This window comes from Canis lupus, chromosome 1 (genome assembly GCF_003254725.2).
Source record: "Canis lupus dingo isolate Sandy chromosome 1, ASM325472v2, whole genome shotgun sequence".
Lineage (NCBI taxonomy): Eukaryota > Metazoa > Chordata > Mammalia > Carnivora > Canidae > Canis > Canis lupus.
The window spans coordinates 115,442,548-115,458,569 of NC_064243.1; the positions used below are offsets into that span (position 1 = coordinate 115,442,548).

Consider the following 16,022-nt stretch of genomic DNA (forward strand, 5'->3'; position numbering starts at 1 on the left):
ATTTCTTCTTGATGGATTTTCTTTTTTAAAACCATGGAGCAACCTCAGGTCCCATTCAGTATTTCTAATTAGTCTGTTTTTAATACTGTTTGCACTTGCCTTATTTGGTAGTATTTGCTTTACTCACTGTTTCATTTCATCTTGGTATTCTTGTTTTGTGAATAGTGTCCTATTCAAGTACTGGAAACCACAGTCAAAAGAAGTAGATAATAAAGAGAAATAAAAGACATTTCAATTGGAAAGAAATAAGTAAAACCATCTCTATTTGCAGACATTCTATATGTGGAAAATCCAAGTGAACTCACAAAGAAACTACTAATAAATTGAGCAAAGTTAGAGAGTACAAGATCAACAAACAAAAGTCAGTTGTATTTTCATACAACAGCAATGAACCATCTGAAAAGGAGAGTAGGGAAACCATGTCATTAACATTAAAGAGAATAAAATACCTAAGAATAAAGTTAATGAAGGCGGTAAAAGACTTGTACACTGAAAGCTACAAAATTTAAAAAAATAAACCTTTAAACCCACAAAATTTAAGAAGACCTTAGGGCACTTGTGATGAGCACTGGGTGTTATATTAGGTGATGGATCACTAAATTCTACTCCTGAAACTAATAAAACACTATCTGTTAACTAACTGGAATTTGAATGAAACTTGAAACTAAATAAATACATAAATATAAAGACATCCTTTGGTCATGCATTAGAAACCTTACGGGGCGCCTGGGTGACTGAGGTTAAGTGTCTACCTTCAGCTCAGGTCATGATCTCAAGGTCCTGGAATTGAGCCCCACATTGGGCTCCCTGCTCAGTGGGGAGCCTGCTTCTCCCTCTTCCTCTAATCCTGCTTGTGCTCTCTCAAATAGTCATAATAATAAATATACCAATACTACCCAAAGAGATCTAAGATTAATTTCAATTCCTATCAACAGTGGCTTTTTTTTTTTTTTGGATGAAATGGAAAAATTAGTCCCCATATTTATGGAATTCCAAGGCTCCTCTAGTAACGAAAACAATTTTGAAAAAAAGAAAAAGTTGGAGGACTCACCTCCTGATGTCAATACTAACTAAAATCTATTAATGACTTTGTTGATCATTTCCTTTGCTAGTAATAATCCCCAAATTCCAGGGCTGATAGTTTTTTTTTTTAGATTTATTTATTTTGCTGGGGACAGTCTTAAGCAGACTCTGCACTGAACATAGAGCCCAATGTGGGGCTCAGTTCCACAACCCTGAGATCATGGCCTGAGCGGAAACCAAGAATGGGATGCTTAAATATGGGTTCCTATTTCCCCACTTCCAATATCTGTTGCTTCTTGTGTTGTTGATTTTAGCCATTCTGACAGATATGTATGTCTTCTTTGGAAAAATGTCTATGCATGACTTCTCATTTGTTAGTTGGATTATTTGGTTTTTGGGTGTTGAGTTTTATACGTTTTTATACGTTTTGGATACTAACCCTTTGTCAGATATGTCATTTGCAAATATCATCTCCCATTCTGTTGGTTGCCTTTTAGTTTTGTTGATCATTTCCTTTGCTATGCAGAAACTTTATATTTTGATGTAGTCCCAATAGTTTATTTTTGCTTTTCTTTCCCTTGCCTTAGGAGACATATCTAGAAAAATGTTGCTATGTCAGAGAGATTACTGCCTATGCTCTCTTCAAGGAATTTTATGGTTTCAAGTCTCACATTTAGGTATTTAATTCATTTTTAGCTTATTTTTGTTTATGGTGAAAGAAGGTGGTCCAGTTTCATTATTTTGCATGTGGCTGTCCAGGTTTCCCAGCACCATTTGTTGAAGATAAAAGAAGATTGCTCAGATAAAAGAAGATTAGGTTTAGTAAATGATGTACCAAGGTGTACCATCACAGACATGTGATCCTAAAGAGAAGTAAGTTTGACTCCTATCTCATACCAGCTACCTGAACGTTTATAAACTGTCACATTTCTGAGTCCCCCAACCATAAAATTGAATAGGAATATTTATTTAGGGATCCCTGGGTGGCGCAGCGGTTTGGCGCCTGCCTTTGGCCCAGGGCGCGATCCTGGAGACCCGGGATCGAATCCCACATCGGGCTCCCGGTGCATGGAGCCTGCTTCTCCCTCTACCTGTGTCTCTGCCTCTCTCTCTCTCTGTGTGACTGTCATTAAAAAAAAAAAAAAAAAAAGGAATATTTATTTAGAGTATTGTGAAGAACAAATGAAATAACATACATAAAGGAAATTATACAGTTCATAGAAGTTAGCCATTAAATATAAATTCTCTTCCCCACAAATTGGCCATGGGTTTTTTATTTATCTGGAATATGAATTATGGTGTAAGGAGGTTCTTCACTAGCATTAATAGTGGGTTATGGATTCCTTCCAAATGCCTCAATAAGCAATCCTGAGTAAGCCCTGGTAAAATTGTGCTTTATCCTTCCCTAGGCAAGGTTATAAAAGAACATTCTATTGTAAAGAATATGGGTGACCAATCAAAATAACTAAGACAAGAAATCATTCTTGGTTTCTTCATTCCCAATTTTATTTATTTTTAAACATTTTATTTATTTATTTTAGAGAGAGAGAGAGAGAGCATGTGTGCAGACATGCACTCAGAAGTGAGGAGAGGGGCAGAGGGAGAGAATCCTTAAGCTAACTCTGCACTGACGCAGAGCCTGACACAGGGCTTGATTCCAGGACCCTGAGATCATGACCTGAGCTGAAACCAAGAGCCAGACTCAACTGACTGAGGCAACCACATGTCCCCTCAATTTTATTTTATTCTTAATTCAGAATGACTGCCTTCAAGTAAGAAACTAAAAAAGCTCACCAAAAGAGGGGCAGGGCACCTAGCTAGCTCATTTAGTACAGCATGGAACTCTTGGGGCTGTGAGTCAAGCCCCACACTGGGCTTTGAAAAAAATTTCTTAAAAATTAAAAGTTAAAAAAAATCCCACATCAAAGATACAGAACAGATTGGTGGTTGCCAGAGGTGGGATAGAGGTATAGGTGAAATAGGTGAAGAGGGTCAAAAGGTACAAACTTCCAATTATAAAATAAATCATGGGGGAATCCCTGGGTGGCTCAGCAGTTTGGAGCCTGCCCTTGGCCCAGGGCATGATCCTGGGGTCCCGGGATTGAGTCCTGCGTCAGGCTTCCTGCATGGAGCCTGCTTCTCCTCTGTGTCTCTGCCTCTCTCTCTCTGTGTGTCTCTCATGAATAAATAAAATCTTAAAAAAAAATAAAGCATGGAGATGTAATATAAAGCATAGTGACTATAGTTAATAATACTATATTGCATATTTGAAAGTTGGTTAAGAGTTAAAAGTTCTCATCACAAGAAAAAAACCACCTTTTTTTAAAAAAAGATTTTATTTATTCATGAGAGACACAAAGAGAGAGAGAGAGGCAGAGACATACATAGGCAGAGGGAGAAGCAGGCTCCATGCAGGAAGCCCAATGTGGACCTTGATCCTAGGACTCCGGGATTGCGCCCTGGGCCAAAGGCAGACACGCTCAATGGCTGAGCCACCCAGGTGTCCTGAAAGAACTTTTTTGATGTATAGTAATGGATGTTAATTGGATTCATTGGGGTGATCATTTCACAATATATCACAAGTATTGAATCATTATGTTGTACTCCTGAAAATAATATATGTCAGTTATATCTCAATTTAAAAAAGCGATAATTAGGGGATCCCTGGGTGGCTCAGTGGTTTAGCGCCTGCCTTTGGCCCAGGGCGCGATCCTGGAGTCCCGGGATCGAGTCCCACATCGGGCTCCCGGCATGGAGCCTGCTTCTCCCTCCTCCTGTGTCTCTGCCTCTCTCTCTCTCACACACACACAAATAAGTAAATAAATAAATCTTTAAAAAAGAGATAATTAATATACCTAATAATTTATTTTAAAAAATCACATACCAAAAAAAAAAAATCACATACCATGATTCTTTTTTTTTTAAATTTATTTATTTTTTTTAAATTTTTATTTACTTATGATAGCCACAGAGAGAGAGAGAGAGGCAGAGACACAGGCAGAGGGAGAAGCAGGCTCCATGCACCGGGAGCCTGACGTGGGATTCGATCCCGGGTCTCCAGGATCGCGCCCTGGGCCAAAGGCAGGCGCCAAACCGCTGCGCCACCCAGGGATCCCCACATACCATGATTCTTATTCTTACACTTGTTAGGATAATGAGAACTGTTAAGTCATGGGTAGAGTTAGTGATTCACCATGAAATATTTGCATTAGACAACACAAAGTTAGAAAACGTATAAATCCATATTTATTATCAAAGTTACAAGATAGGTAAAAAATAGGAGTTCCTCCAAATAACTACATATTAAACTAGATGATAGCTATTTCAGAATTTGAATCGCTTTTTTATTAAGATACTTTGTTATAAAATATGCACCATTTTTTGCTCATATAATAGGATTCTCTTGTAAGAATTGGTAACATTGTTAAAAAAGTTTGAGAAGAAAAATAAACTTGGAAAATTATATGAATTAACTTACTTTCCAGCACATTGAAAAAGGATCATATATCAATCATTTCCCTGTCATTGTTTCAGTTTCAAACATGCCTTTCTCTATTCTGTGATACTGGAGCTAGGTCTCTGACAAAGACATTTTTCCGTCTCCATTGCCTCTTTTATAGTTTGCCAATGGAGGCATAAATGGGAGGGTGGAAGGCAGAAATGAAAAAGGAACTCACTTTCTATTTTCCAGTTCTTTCATTATCTCTAGCAGCAGAGGAGGGCTATGCTTGGCTGCAAAATCTTTTTGCTTTCCCAGCACCAGATGACTAAATCCAGTTAACAGCCAGGCTGAGACTACTTTTCAGAGCTCTTAAGTTCTAGTAAATCCATCCCTTCCCCTTTCTTCCTCAAGTCCTGTGGTGTAAGCTGTTTCTTGAAGTTACAAATCTGTCCCCTTTTTGCTCTTTCATTCATTCAACATTGTACAATTTCCTGTAATTAAATATTCTGTTTGAAAATGCCACTGTAGTTCTGCCTTTTTGACTATATCCTGATGGACATAGTCCTACCAGAATTTGTTTTAGCGGCACAACCACTTACCCAATTGGCATACTTTGAGGACCACTGTCCTGCTCTACCGGAGATGACTAGACTCAAAACAGTGTTGGACTTGGTGGCATGAAGAAGGAGAATAAACAAAGGACAAAAATATTCCTATGATCAATTACTGACATATGAAGAGATAGTCGTACACATTTAAAGTTTCGCTGAAAGTGTACTATGCCAGTTAAGAATGGACTGTCTTAAATTTCTAGTTTTTTAGTCCATGAAATGTCCAAGATGATCTCTAACCTTCACTGATCATCAAATCCAGGGAAGGGCTGTTTGATGTCAAGAAGCAAACCATAATTATCATCCAAAGAACACTTACCTAGTACATTTCCCCATTAAGCGACCCCACTTTTAAAGTTTGTAGAGCCTTAAAAAAAAAGTGCTTGCCTTATTTTGACAGTAACAATGCCCAATTTCACAGATAAACAGAAAATCACATCAGCCTTATTAGCCAGACTCTGTTTGTCTAAGACTCTCAGGCTTTAGCTATTAGACATCTCTCTGTGGGGAGAGGATTGGAGGGATTATTCTCCAAAGATTGGTTTTCATTTCAAGAACTTCCCCCTTGTATCCACATACCACTACCAAGATCCTGACTTCAGGGCACCTTTTATTTTTATTTTTTATTTTTTTCAGGGCACCTTTTAGATCTTCCAGGGTCTGGGGATGGGGAAGAATATTGCTTTGTTCAGAATTTTAACTGTCAAATACTTTCTCCTTGATCAAATTTTAGTTAGGCTCCTCTGCATCCTCTTCTCAACTAGGCGCTTCAATCTTGGGGTTTCAGTGTCTCTCTTTGCATTACCCAGTTTTAGCAAGAATTTTGTCAACTCAGTTTAGCCAGAGCCCTTGGTAGCTGACCACTCTCAATATCTAATTAAATCCCTTATGCATCCAGGCCATATCTGATCTCCTTGGACTGCCTGCCCTCAGCAAGAATTCTGTTGGTCAGTCTAGCAAGAATTTCCCCCTACCCTTGACTCTTAATTTTCTATCCATGGACTACCCCTCTCACCCCCACCGATTTGTTCCTTGCATGTAAACCCTACTAGTTTTTGCTGCATTTGGAACTGAACCCAATTCTTTGCTGAAGTTTCTTCTCCCCTATTGCAATTGTTCCCGAATAAAAAATATATATATTTTTCAACCTCTTTTAACTACTGTTCAGCTCTGGTTTTCTTTCACATCATTCAGGGGCTCACATGGCTGTCCTCCTGACGGTGGGTAGTTTTCTTGAAGCTGGGCACTAATTGAAGTTGTATAGAGAAAAGGTGGGAGCAACACCCAGAGAACCCCCAGAGCTCCAGCGAATTATCATTATTATGAAGAGCTTGGGGGCAAACGAGCGTCTTCCCAACAAACGGAATCTAATTACCCTTCTGCGGTATCACACTGGGTCCAAGTAGAGAAGGGATCTAAAAGCGAAGGTAACAGTGACCCGGCCCACTGCCGGGGGTGAGGGATGGTGAAACCTCTCCCACCCGCTCCACACTGCGGGGAAGCCCAGAAACAAATACAGCCCCACCACGTGTCGTAGGTAAAATCCTTCGACCTCTGGGGAAAGAACACAAAGCAATGGTTGCCCAAAGTCAGTCTAATACCTCTCGCAAACCCACAAACACTCTCACATCCTCGGCGTCATGCAACGACCCAGAATCACGGGACATGATCTTAAGTACAGAAACTCACTGCACGGGACAGAAATCTTTGCCCCGTGGTGCGCAGGCACAAACGTGTGCAGCGACGGTCACACACAGATCGCCACACCTGAGCATTCAATAAGAGTCACGGACACGCGGAGCCTCACGGTTTGCTCACACACAGCCGCGCACGGCCACTTGAGCGCCCGAGACCTACTACGAGAGCAGCCAGCTCGGTACTCACACGCCCCGGTCGCGGCCGCCTGCGCAGGCGCGGAGTCGAGGCGGGCCTTGAGGGTCCTCTGGGAAATGTAGTTCAGCAAAGAAGGCGGCGGCGCAAAGCACTCTGGGACTCGTGGTTCCCGGGGTCGGAAGGAAAACCTGAGCGGCTTCCAGTCCAGCTGGATGTTTCCCCAGCAGAACTCGGGGTCCCGTGCGCCTCAGTCCTTGCTCTGCTTCGCCCTGCGGGGGATTCTGGGGAAGGGGGACGTCGCGGGTCTCGAGTGTCTGGGCGGCTTTCCAGAGCCCAGGGCGCCGGGAGGTGAGTTGGGCCTGGCTGCGCGCGGGCGCCAGAGGTCAGGGCCGGGCTTCGGGGGCACCGGCAGGGACAGGGATGGGACCAGGGTGGGTGCCTCTGGGGTTACGTGAGAGGCCGCCGTGTGACAGAATGTGATCTTGTGTGTCACCGCTTGTGTGCTTATGTGAGACTATATGTCTCGGGTATAAAACTGTTTCTCTGCAGGTACAACTGTGTTACTGTGTATGCGTTTGAGAGAGACTGCGGGTGTGACATTGTGTGTGTCGCTGTATGAATGTGGGTGATTGCGTTTGACCACTTGTCTCTGTAGATAGTACAGTGTTTGAATGTGTGTGACAGCAGGTGTGCTTGTGTACCCGTGTCCATCTTATCTCAGCAGGTATACATTTGTATGAGTAATGATGACAGGGTGTGTGACTTTGTGTGGTTCACACTCTGTGTGACGTTGTGTGGAACAATCTCCCTGTTGGAGTAATTGTGTGTCATCATCTCTGTCTTTTTGTTACTGCCACTGCATAGATATTTGACATTACGTGTGAATTTGTGGGACCATATACCATGTATGTGTGTGACCGGGTGAGAACTTTTATGTGTTTATGAGACCACAGGCTTGATTGTGTGTGACTGTGGGCATAGAAAGATTAAAATTACTTGCCCAAGTTCAGGCAGTTAATTAGTGATAGAATGGGGTCTCGAACCTAGGCGTTTTGGCTCCAGAGTCCTTGCTTTTAATTATTAAGCTTTCTTGATCTTTCCTGTAGTGTGAGAGTGAAAAGTGGGGGCCCTGGGTTCTAAGGGTTTTGGAGAGAATTGTCCCTGGTCTTGGACTAGGAGCCTCCAGGATATGGGATCTTGATATGGGCCTCTTCCTTCATTGTCCTTGTGAGTGAGTCACAGGATCCAGGCTAAAGACATTCTAGTGAGACTGTCCTCAAATTGACTGCCTCTGGAGGAAAGCTTAATCTGAAAGCCCAAAGAGTTTGAGGTTTTAGCTTTGTCTTTATTAAAACTCTTCATTTTGGTGCTAAGAAAGGCTGATCCATGGCTCTTTTTTCTCATGTACCAAGTGAGCTAAATTTTGGTTCTGACTTTCTCCGTTAATAAAGAAAAATTCTCTCATTTCCTTTCCAAAAGTGTGTATAGAATGTAAATGGGAACAAAGGTAGCACTTCTCTCTGCCAGGAATTGACTCATGCAGTCTCGACAGTGAGGAAAGAAAGGTTCTGAGAGATGGAGTAACTTGCTCAAGGTCATGTAGCCAATGACTGAAGGAATGGAAAGTCAGCATGTGCCTGGGGGCTGTATAAAACTCAAGTCTTTAACATCACTTTCTTCAGAGACTGATGTTCATCTTAAACTTGGGAAGGTATTGCTCAAGTGATACACAGCTTTGCAAACAGAAATTTAAAAGACGTTTCTTTTATGCAGATGCTATGTAGGGCTTCCAGATGCAGAAAGACTTCATCGATTCTTCTCTCAGGTTGCAAAGGCTTTTATGGACAATTTCAAGCTGCATTGCACTAATGAAATAACTCTCTTAGACACTGAGTTGGCTCGTGCAGAGTAGCCCAGAATTAGGGGGTTGTAGATCCTAAATTCTAGGTCAAACACAACAATATTCATTTTCAGAATGAAGAAATGTTGGCTCTGAGAGGACAAGGAGCAATTTGTTATTGGTTTGTATTAAAATTTAGCAATGCCTGCCTCAAGCTGTATTTCTGTGAGATAATAAAGGTAACATCTGCCAGCTCTGAAGAGGCTTCGTTAGTAAATATGTGGCATTGGTTCCTCAGGTTATGTTAAATATTTCCCATTCAGACATTGTAGGCTCTTGAAAGGGGACCAGTTTTTGAGTCTCATTGCATTTTGACTCTTATGACTTTGAGTTAGTTGTTTAAGTTTTTTGCACTTTAGTTTTACTTGGTAAGATGGGGACAATAAGGGCAGCCTGGGTTATGCTCAGCGGTTTAGCGCCACCTTCAGCCCAGGATGTGATTCTGAAGACCCGGGATTGAGTCCCACGTCGGGCTATCTGCATGGAGCCTGCTTCTCCCTCTGCCTGTGTCTCTCTCTGTCTCTCATGAATAAATAAATAAAATCTTTTTTTTTAATAAATAAAATCTTTAAAAAATTTGAGCACAAATAGGAATGAAGAGAGGGAGTGAAGGCAACAGCCTTGAAGAAGGAGTGCACAGTGTTTGAGGAACTGTAAGGAAACCTGTGTTCCTGGAGTAGGGTGAACAAGGAGATTAAGGGTAGGGAATGAGAGACAGCTAGGGACCAGATCATAAACCACCTTGTTGGCCATTTAGATTTTGTTGAGTTTAGGCTACATGTTCTTAATATAGGTCAGGACTTCAGGGCTAAAATTCAGCTTTGACCTTTTCTCAGATCTTGGAAGTGGGTAGGGCTGGCCCATGTCAGGAGGCAATAGAGACCTTATAGAATAAGAGCTCTATCTTTGTGAATCTCCGATCAGCAACATAGGGCTGGTCTGCTATTTTTTTCCCTTTAATTGTCCCTTTTCAGGACATTGTTCTCCTAAAGAGAAGATTGAAGAAGGAAGGAAGAATGGCTGTTGGACTTTGTAAAGCCATGTCTCAAGTAAGTTGTTGTTTTCATCTTGTTTCCAGAAATTCCATCTTATTTTTTTGGACTTTGGGACCTCAGAGAGTCACAAGTAGCCCAATGAGCGGCTCTCACCATTTCTTTCAACTACTTCATATAATCTCTCTACAAATGATTTACTATCCTTTTTACTCAGTGCCATGCTCAAATATGTGACAGAAAAGAACTATTCTTTTAGATGGATCATGATATGTTGTGCTGGAGATCAGTGCAAGTGAAATAAAGGATAGAGGTGTGATTATTGAGTGCCCTTTTAAATAAGGAGATCCAGGATGGCCCTTCTGAGGAAGTGACATTTAAGCAAAGAAAAGCCTTGGTGAAAGTAGGAAGGAGGTTTTGTGAAGATCTGGAGAAGAGCTTTAAGAGGAGAAGGAATAGCAAATATGAAGTTACTGTGGTGGGAACATGTCTGATGGGTTCTAGGAATATTGTTGAGTCAGTATCCTCAGAGGGAAATGAGCACTATGATGCGATCACAGGAGTACCTGGGGAACAAGTTATCTGGGCCCTTGAAACTCATGACCAGAACTTTGAGTTTTATTCTAAGGGTGAAGAGTCATCTTTGGAGTGTTTGTGATATAATCTGATTTATATTTTGAAAGGAAAATAGAAAGGAAGTAAGGGCGGAGCAGGGAAATCAGTCAGAAGACTCTACAGTAATCTAGGAGGAAAATGATAGCTGCTTGGGCCATGATGGTGGCATTGTTGCTGGTGGGATTTGGGGTATATGTTAGAGATAGAAAATAATGGAATTTTGCCAGGGACTGGTTGTGGAGTGTGAGAGAAATAAAGTCAAGGATAACTACAAAGATTTTTGACCTGGGCAACTGTACAAATGGCCTTGGCATTTACTGAGATGGAAAGACAAGGCAGAATGAGATGGGAACAAGAATTGAGTTCTAGATCTACTAAGTCTGAGAAACCTGTTGGAAATCCAAGTGCAATATTGATTATATACTGGGAGTCAGGATTGGAGGTGTGAATTTGAGAATCATTAGTGTATTTGAAACCATAGGACAGGATAGGATTATCTTGAGGGTGGGATTGTGATTGTAGATAGGAAAGATGCCCAAGGACTGCGTTTTGGGTATTCAATATCTAGAGGCTGACCGGAAGAGGAGGAACCAGCAAAAGAGACTGCACATGACTGATGTAGAAGGAAAGCCAGAAGTATGGGTCCTGGAAATCATGAGTACGCAGTCTTTCATGGAGGGTATGATTAACTGAATTAAATTCTTCTGAGAGAGAGTGAAGAAGATTAAGACTGAGAACTGACCATTGGAATTGGTAACATGGAAGCTACTGATATCTTTGGCAAAAGCTACTTCATAAAGTAGTTGGGATGAAAGCATTGCAGTGGTTTCACGAGGGAATAGTAGGCCTAAAAGATGGGGAGAGAGATGAGTCTAGACCTGCGCTGTCCAGTAATGTACCCACTAGCCACATAAGACTGCTCTGAATGAAGATGTGCTGTAAGTATAAAATATATACCAGATTTCGAAGATTTGATACAAAAAATTAAAGCATCTCATTAATAATTTTTATATTGGGTACATGTTGAAATGACATTTTAGATGCAATGGGTTATATTAAATATATTACTAAATTTAATTATAGATCTTTACTTTTTTTTTTCTTTTTGCAGTATAACCTAGTGATTTAGCATGACATTTGGTCTTAAACATTTGTAAAATGGGTTTCTTACTCTTTTTTTTTTTTTAACAAGTTTTACAATCAGATTAAGATAATATCTGTAAAATGTTTATTAGGATATCTGGCATGTAGTAATTGGTCAATACATAGAGCAATTATTCTTATTTTGTTTTAATCATTAAATCTATTTTTTAAAGGTAGCTACTGAAAAATTTTAATATGTGGCTTACATTGTATTTCTATTGGACATTGCTGATTTATTTATTTATTTATTTAATTATATTATTTTAAATAAAATAATATTTAAATATTTTATTTGTTCATGAGAGACACAGAGAAAGAGGCAGAAACATGGGTAGAGGGAGAAGCAGGCTCTCCTCAGGGAGCTCGATGTGGAACTCAGTCTCAAGACCCTGGGATCATGACCTGAGCCAAAGGCAGATGCTCAACCACTGAGCCACCAAGGCATCCCTACTGCATTTGCTTTATTGTGCTTCACAAATATTGTGATTTTACAAGTTTTTAAAAAAGATTTTATTTATTTATCCATGAGAAACACAGGGAGAGAGGCAAAGACAAAGGCGGAGGGAGAAGCAGGCTCCCTGAAGGAGCCGGATACGGGACTTAATCCCAGGATCCCGGGATCATGACCTGAGCTGAAGACAGACCCTCAACCGCTGAGCCACCCAGGTGTTCCTGGACATTGCTGATTTAACTCTTTCAGAGAGTTGTGTTTGAAAGAATTTTGTTTTGAGGAGTAGAGAAACAGGACAATAACTGCAGTGAGATTATAGAAGAGAATTTATCTGTCTGTTTAAAAGATGAAAGATATTGCATCAGTTTGTATACCGGTAGAAATAATCTAGGAGAGTGAGAAAATACTGATAACATAAGGGAGTTATATCTGATATCTCCCTGATAATTACAAGGGAGAGAGGTAACAATGTCTTTGTGTGAAACAAGTAGAGGGAATAGTCATAGATAGGAGTCTGGAGTTTTATCTGTTGTAACAGAAGGAAGACAATATATGAGTATGGATACAGATCAGCAAGGACATGTGGTGAGCAAGAAGATGAGGAAGTTCAAAGGAGTTGGTGGTGTTTTGAGAGAGAGGCAGACTCTATGAAATAATCATGGGGGAATGGGAAAGTGAATTTATTAGGGAAGTGTGGTGCTTTTGTGGAATCTATGGTCATATCCCAGAAGTACATTGGTTCAACATGTTTATCAGTCAGGGTTCCAGTAAGAAAATCAAAAGGGGATTGTTTACAAGTTATAAATTGGCATATAGAGAAACTACAAAGGATAGTGCTATACCCTGGAACTCATAGCAGGAAAACTTAGTCCTGAACCCAGAGACAGAGAGATCTGAGTGGAGAGAAGGCCTCTGACAGGCATTGTGACCAGGATTGAAGGACAGAGGTGACACAGGGTCTTGCTGCAAAGAAAGTCCCAGTGGAGTAAATATCCTTTACTTGCCTCCTTTTCATTTCTTGCATGTGGCTGAACCAACTGAAAATGGGGTCAAGTAAGGGAGTCTATTAACGCAGCCAATACAGGTCAGCCTCCCAGGACACAGAGAAGTATAGAGGGGCACAAGGGAATTACATAACAGTATGCAGTTGTGTGATCTTTTTTCTCTAGCCACATTCATCCATATTTCTGCTATGTAGAATAACCATATTTGTCTTTTTTTTTTTTTTTTTTGCCATTTGACGAACAACAGTATACATTTAATTTGAAAGCACAAGCAGGGATCCCTGGGTGGCTCAGCGGTTTAGCGCCTGCCTTTGGCTCAGGGCGTGATCCTGGAGACCCGGAATCGAGTCCCACGTCGGGCTCCCTGCATGGAGCCTGCTTCTCCCTCTGCCTGTGTCTCTGCCTCTTTCTCTCTCTGTGTCTTTCTCATGAATAAATAAATAAAATCTTAAAAAAAAAAAAAGAAAGCACAAGCAAAATATTGTTTTCTAGGTAAAAATAAAATATAAAAACCAGCTCAAAAAGTAGAAAACTAAATAGACCAATGAGCAAAAAAAGAGTTAACATAGCAGGCCTGAAGCTGCTGTGTTTAGAACCCATTTGCAGGTTGATTTTTGGCTGGCATCTGAGATCTTGGCACTAGATTCATTCTCTGCATGATATTTCATGATTTTTAATTAAAAATGAGACCATACTCTGCAAAATGGAACTCTGCCATTTTAAGCATTGAGTACTCTTCCTTCCTATGGATATATTACAGAAAAGTTTACCATTTTTCACTGGAGTGGCAAATATTTACTGTTTTACAATGTGACAGGTTTTATACTAGACATTTGATATTCACAAGCTTATAGAACAGTTATCTTTCCCCTCATACAGCTTATGGTTCAGTGGTGTGGGCCAAACTGTTATTTTATTTTATTTTATTTTAAGATTTTATTTTGTCTACTTGAGAGAGCGAGCGAGCGAGCACACAAGCAGGGAGAAGAAGAGGGAGAATGAGAGGGAGGGAGAGTAGTAGACTCCCACTGAGCGCAGAGCCCTATTCAGGGCTTGATCCCATGACCCTGAGATCATGACCTGAACCAAAATCAAAAGTCAGATGCTTAACCTACTGACCCACCCAGGCGCCCCTAAACTTATTTCTTGACATTCATGTTTTTTCCAGATTTTTCAAATAACCTTTCAATGAAAATTCTTTCTAAATATCTTTATATATACTTCATTATTTCTTTAGGACACATTTTTGCAGGTTTCTCCTTACATAGAGAGTCTAAGTTTCAGACCATAACCTTTTGTTAAAGCCAATTCAAGGCCTTCCTTCACTTTTCTGACCCATCTGATATCCCAGTTTGGGGAATATAAAGGAATCATCTCCATAAGAATTTCTTGATACATAATATATGTAATATAAAATAGCCTTGCTCACGTACCTTCATGTTATAAACTCATGTTTCATGCCATAAGCTAATTTTTTCCCCTGTTTATATATCTTTTTTTATTCACAAAAATGTGAAATTTTCAAGGGATGAGTCTTTCTAGTATTTCTTTTTCTCTTAAAATATTTGACAAACCTAGGCATGTACTTGCTCCCCAATAATTATTTCCCTTGAGCCACACAGAGCTTTGAACTCTGGCAGAATTTCATCTTTTCTGCTAGGACCATATGGGAGCACTTGGCAAATGAGAAATTTTTTTTTTTTTTTTTTTTCATTTCAGGGTTTGGTGACCTTCAGAGATGTGGCTCTGGATTTTTCTCAAGAGGAATGGGAATGGCTGGATCCATCTCAGAAGGATTTATACAGAGACGTCATGTTGGAGAACTACAGGAACTTGGTATGGCTTGGTAAGGATGTCTCCCCCATAATTCAGAATCTTCCCTCCAGAATATTTTTGCTTCTTCCATTGGGAATATCTAGGTCATGTTAAGTGCTTAGCTGAATTTTTACTTCCAGTTCCCAGGACATAATTTGAAGTAGCTTAAAGAAGTTAGAAATCAGTGTTCCCATTGCTGTAGAATGAGGTTTGAAATAGCAGCATCAGTATAGCATAGGAATTTGTTAAATTGCAAATTATGGGGTCTCTAGACCCTCTGATTCTCTAGACCCACAGAATCAGAAACTCTGGGAATAGGCCCAGTAGGCTGGGTTTTAAGAAGCCCTCCAAATGATTCTGACGCCTATTAAAGTTTGAGAACCACTGTGGTTTCCGATTCAGTAAGTCTCTGTTGGGGCCTAAGAATTTGCATTTTTTTTTAAGTTTTTATTTATTTATTCATGAGAGACACAGAGAGAGAGGCAGAGACACAGGCAGAGGGAAGCAGGCTCCATGCAGGAAGCCCGATGTGGGACTCAATCCTGGGACCCCGGGATCAGGCCCTGAACCAAAGGCAGATGCTTAACTGCTGAGCCACCCAGGCATCCCAGAATTTGCATTTTTAATAAGTTCCTAGGTGGTGGTGCTTCTGCTCTAGCATTTTGAGAACCAGTGCTATGGAAGAAGTTTCATCTTCATCCTTCATACAAGCTTCATTCCATTCTCTGGCCTTTCCTCTGATTTCTCTTCTTGCCTAATAACCAAGAGATGGACCGAGTCCTAGAAAGCAAGTTGATTGTCTCCCTGTTTGTCTTTCTTGCTCTCATTTTTCTTCTCCTGTAAACAGGACTCTCCATTTCTAAGCCCAACATGATCTCCTTGTTGGAGCAAGGGAAGGAACCCTGGATGGTGGAGAAAGAGATGTCAGATGGTGAGTGACAGGCAACTGGGCAAGGATGGCTGTCATAAGGTGCCAGGCCAGGTGGCCATGAGGAGGCTGCCCTGGGCTTGGCGGGGGTGGGTTTCTCCCTATTTCTATAAAATTACACACTCTGTGATTCTTCTCTGTATAACCTGAATCTTAGTCCTTTCCAGCTCTTCTTTTCCTTTTAGGGCCAGAAATGTGTACATTTCCAGATTACAATTTAGAGTTTTTATTTTTATCAAAGTTATTATCAAAGTTATGCATCCAC

At 40.6% G+C, this 16,022-nt stretch overlaps 1 protein-coding gene across 3 annotated transcripts in view; it reads left to right on the forward strand.

Moving 5' to 3' along the window:
* The first annotated feature begins 7,042 nt into the window (after positions 1 to 7,042).
* The window catches only part of ZNF527 (zinc finger protein 527), a 28,254-nt gene continuing 19,274 nt past the window's right edge, over positions 7,043 to 16,022 (forward strand). Inside the window, exons 1-4 of one of the 3 annotated variants that reach the window (XM_025421590.3) lie at positions 7,043 to 7,257; positions 9,784 to 9,858; positions 14,734 to 14,860; positions 15,677 to 15,760. In XM_025421590.3, the coding sequence (XP_025277375.1) occupies positions 9,826 to 9,858; positions 14,734 to 14,860; positions 15,677 to 15,760 (244 nt within the window). In that variant the 5' untranslated portion in view covers positions 7,043 to 7,257; positions 9,784 to 9,825. The remainder of the gene's footprint in view (positions 7,258 to 9,783; positions 9,859 to 14,733; positions 14,861 to 15,676; positions 15,761 to 16,022) is intronic. The other 2 variants (XM_025421593.3, XM_025421592.3) reach the window with 2 other exon arrangements.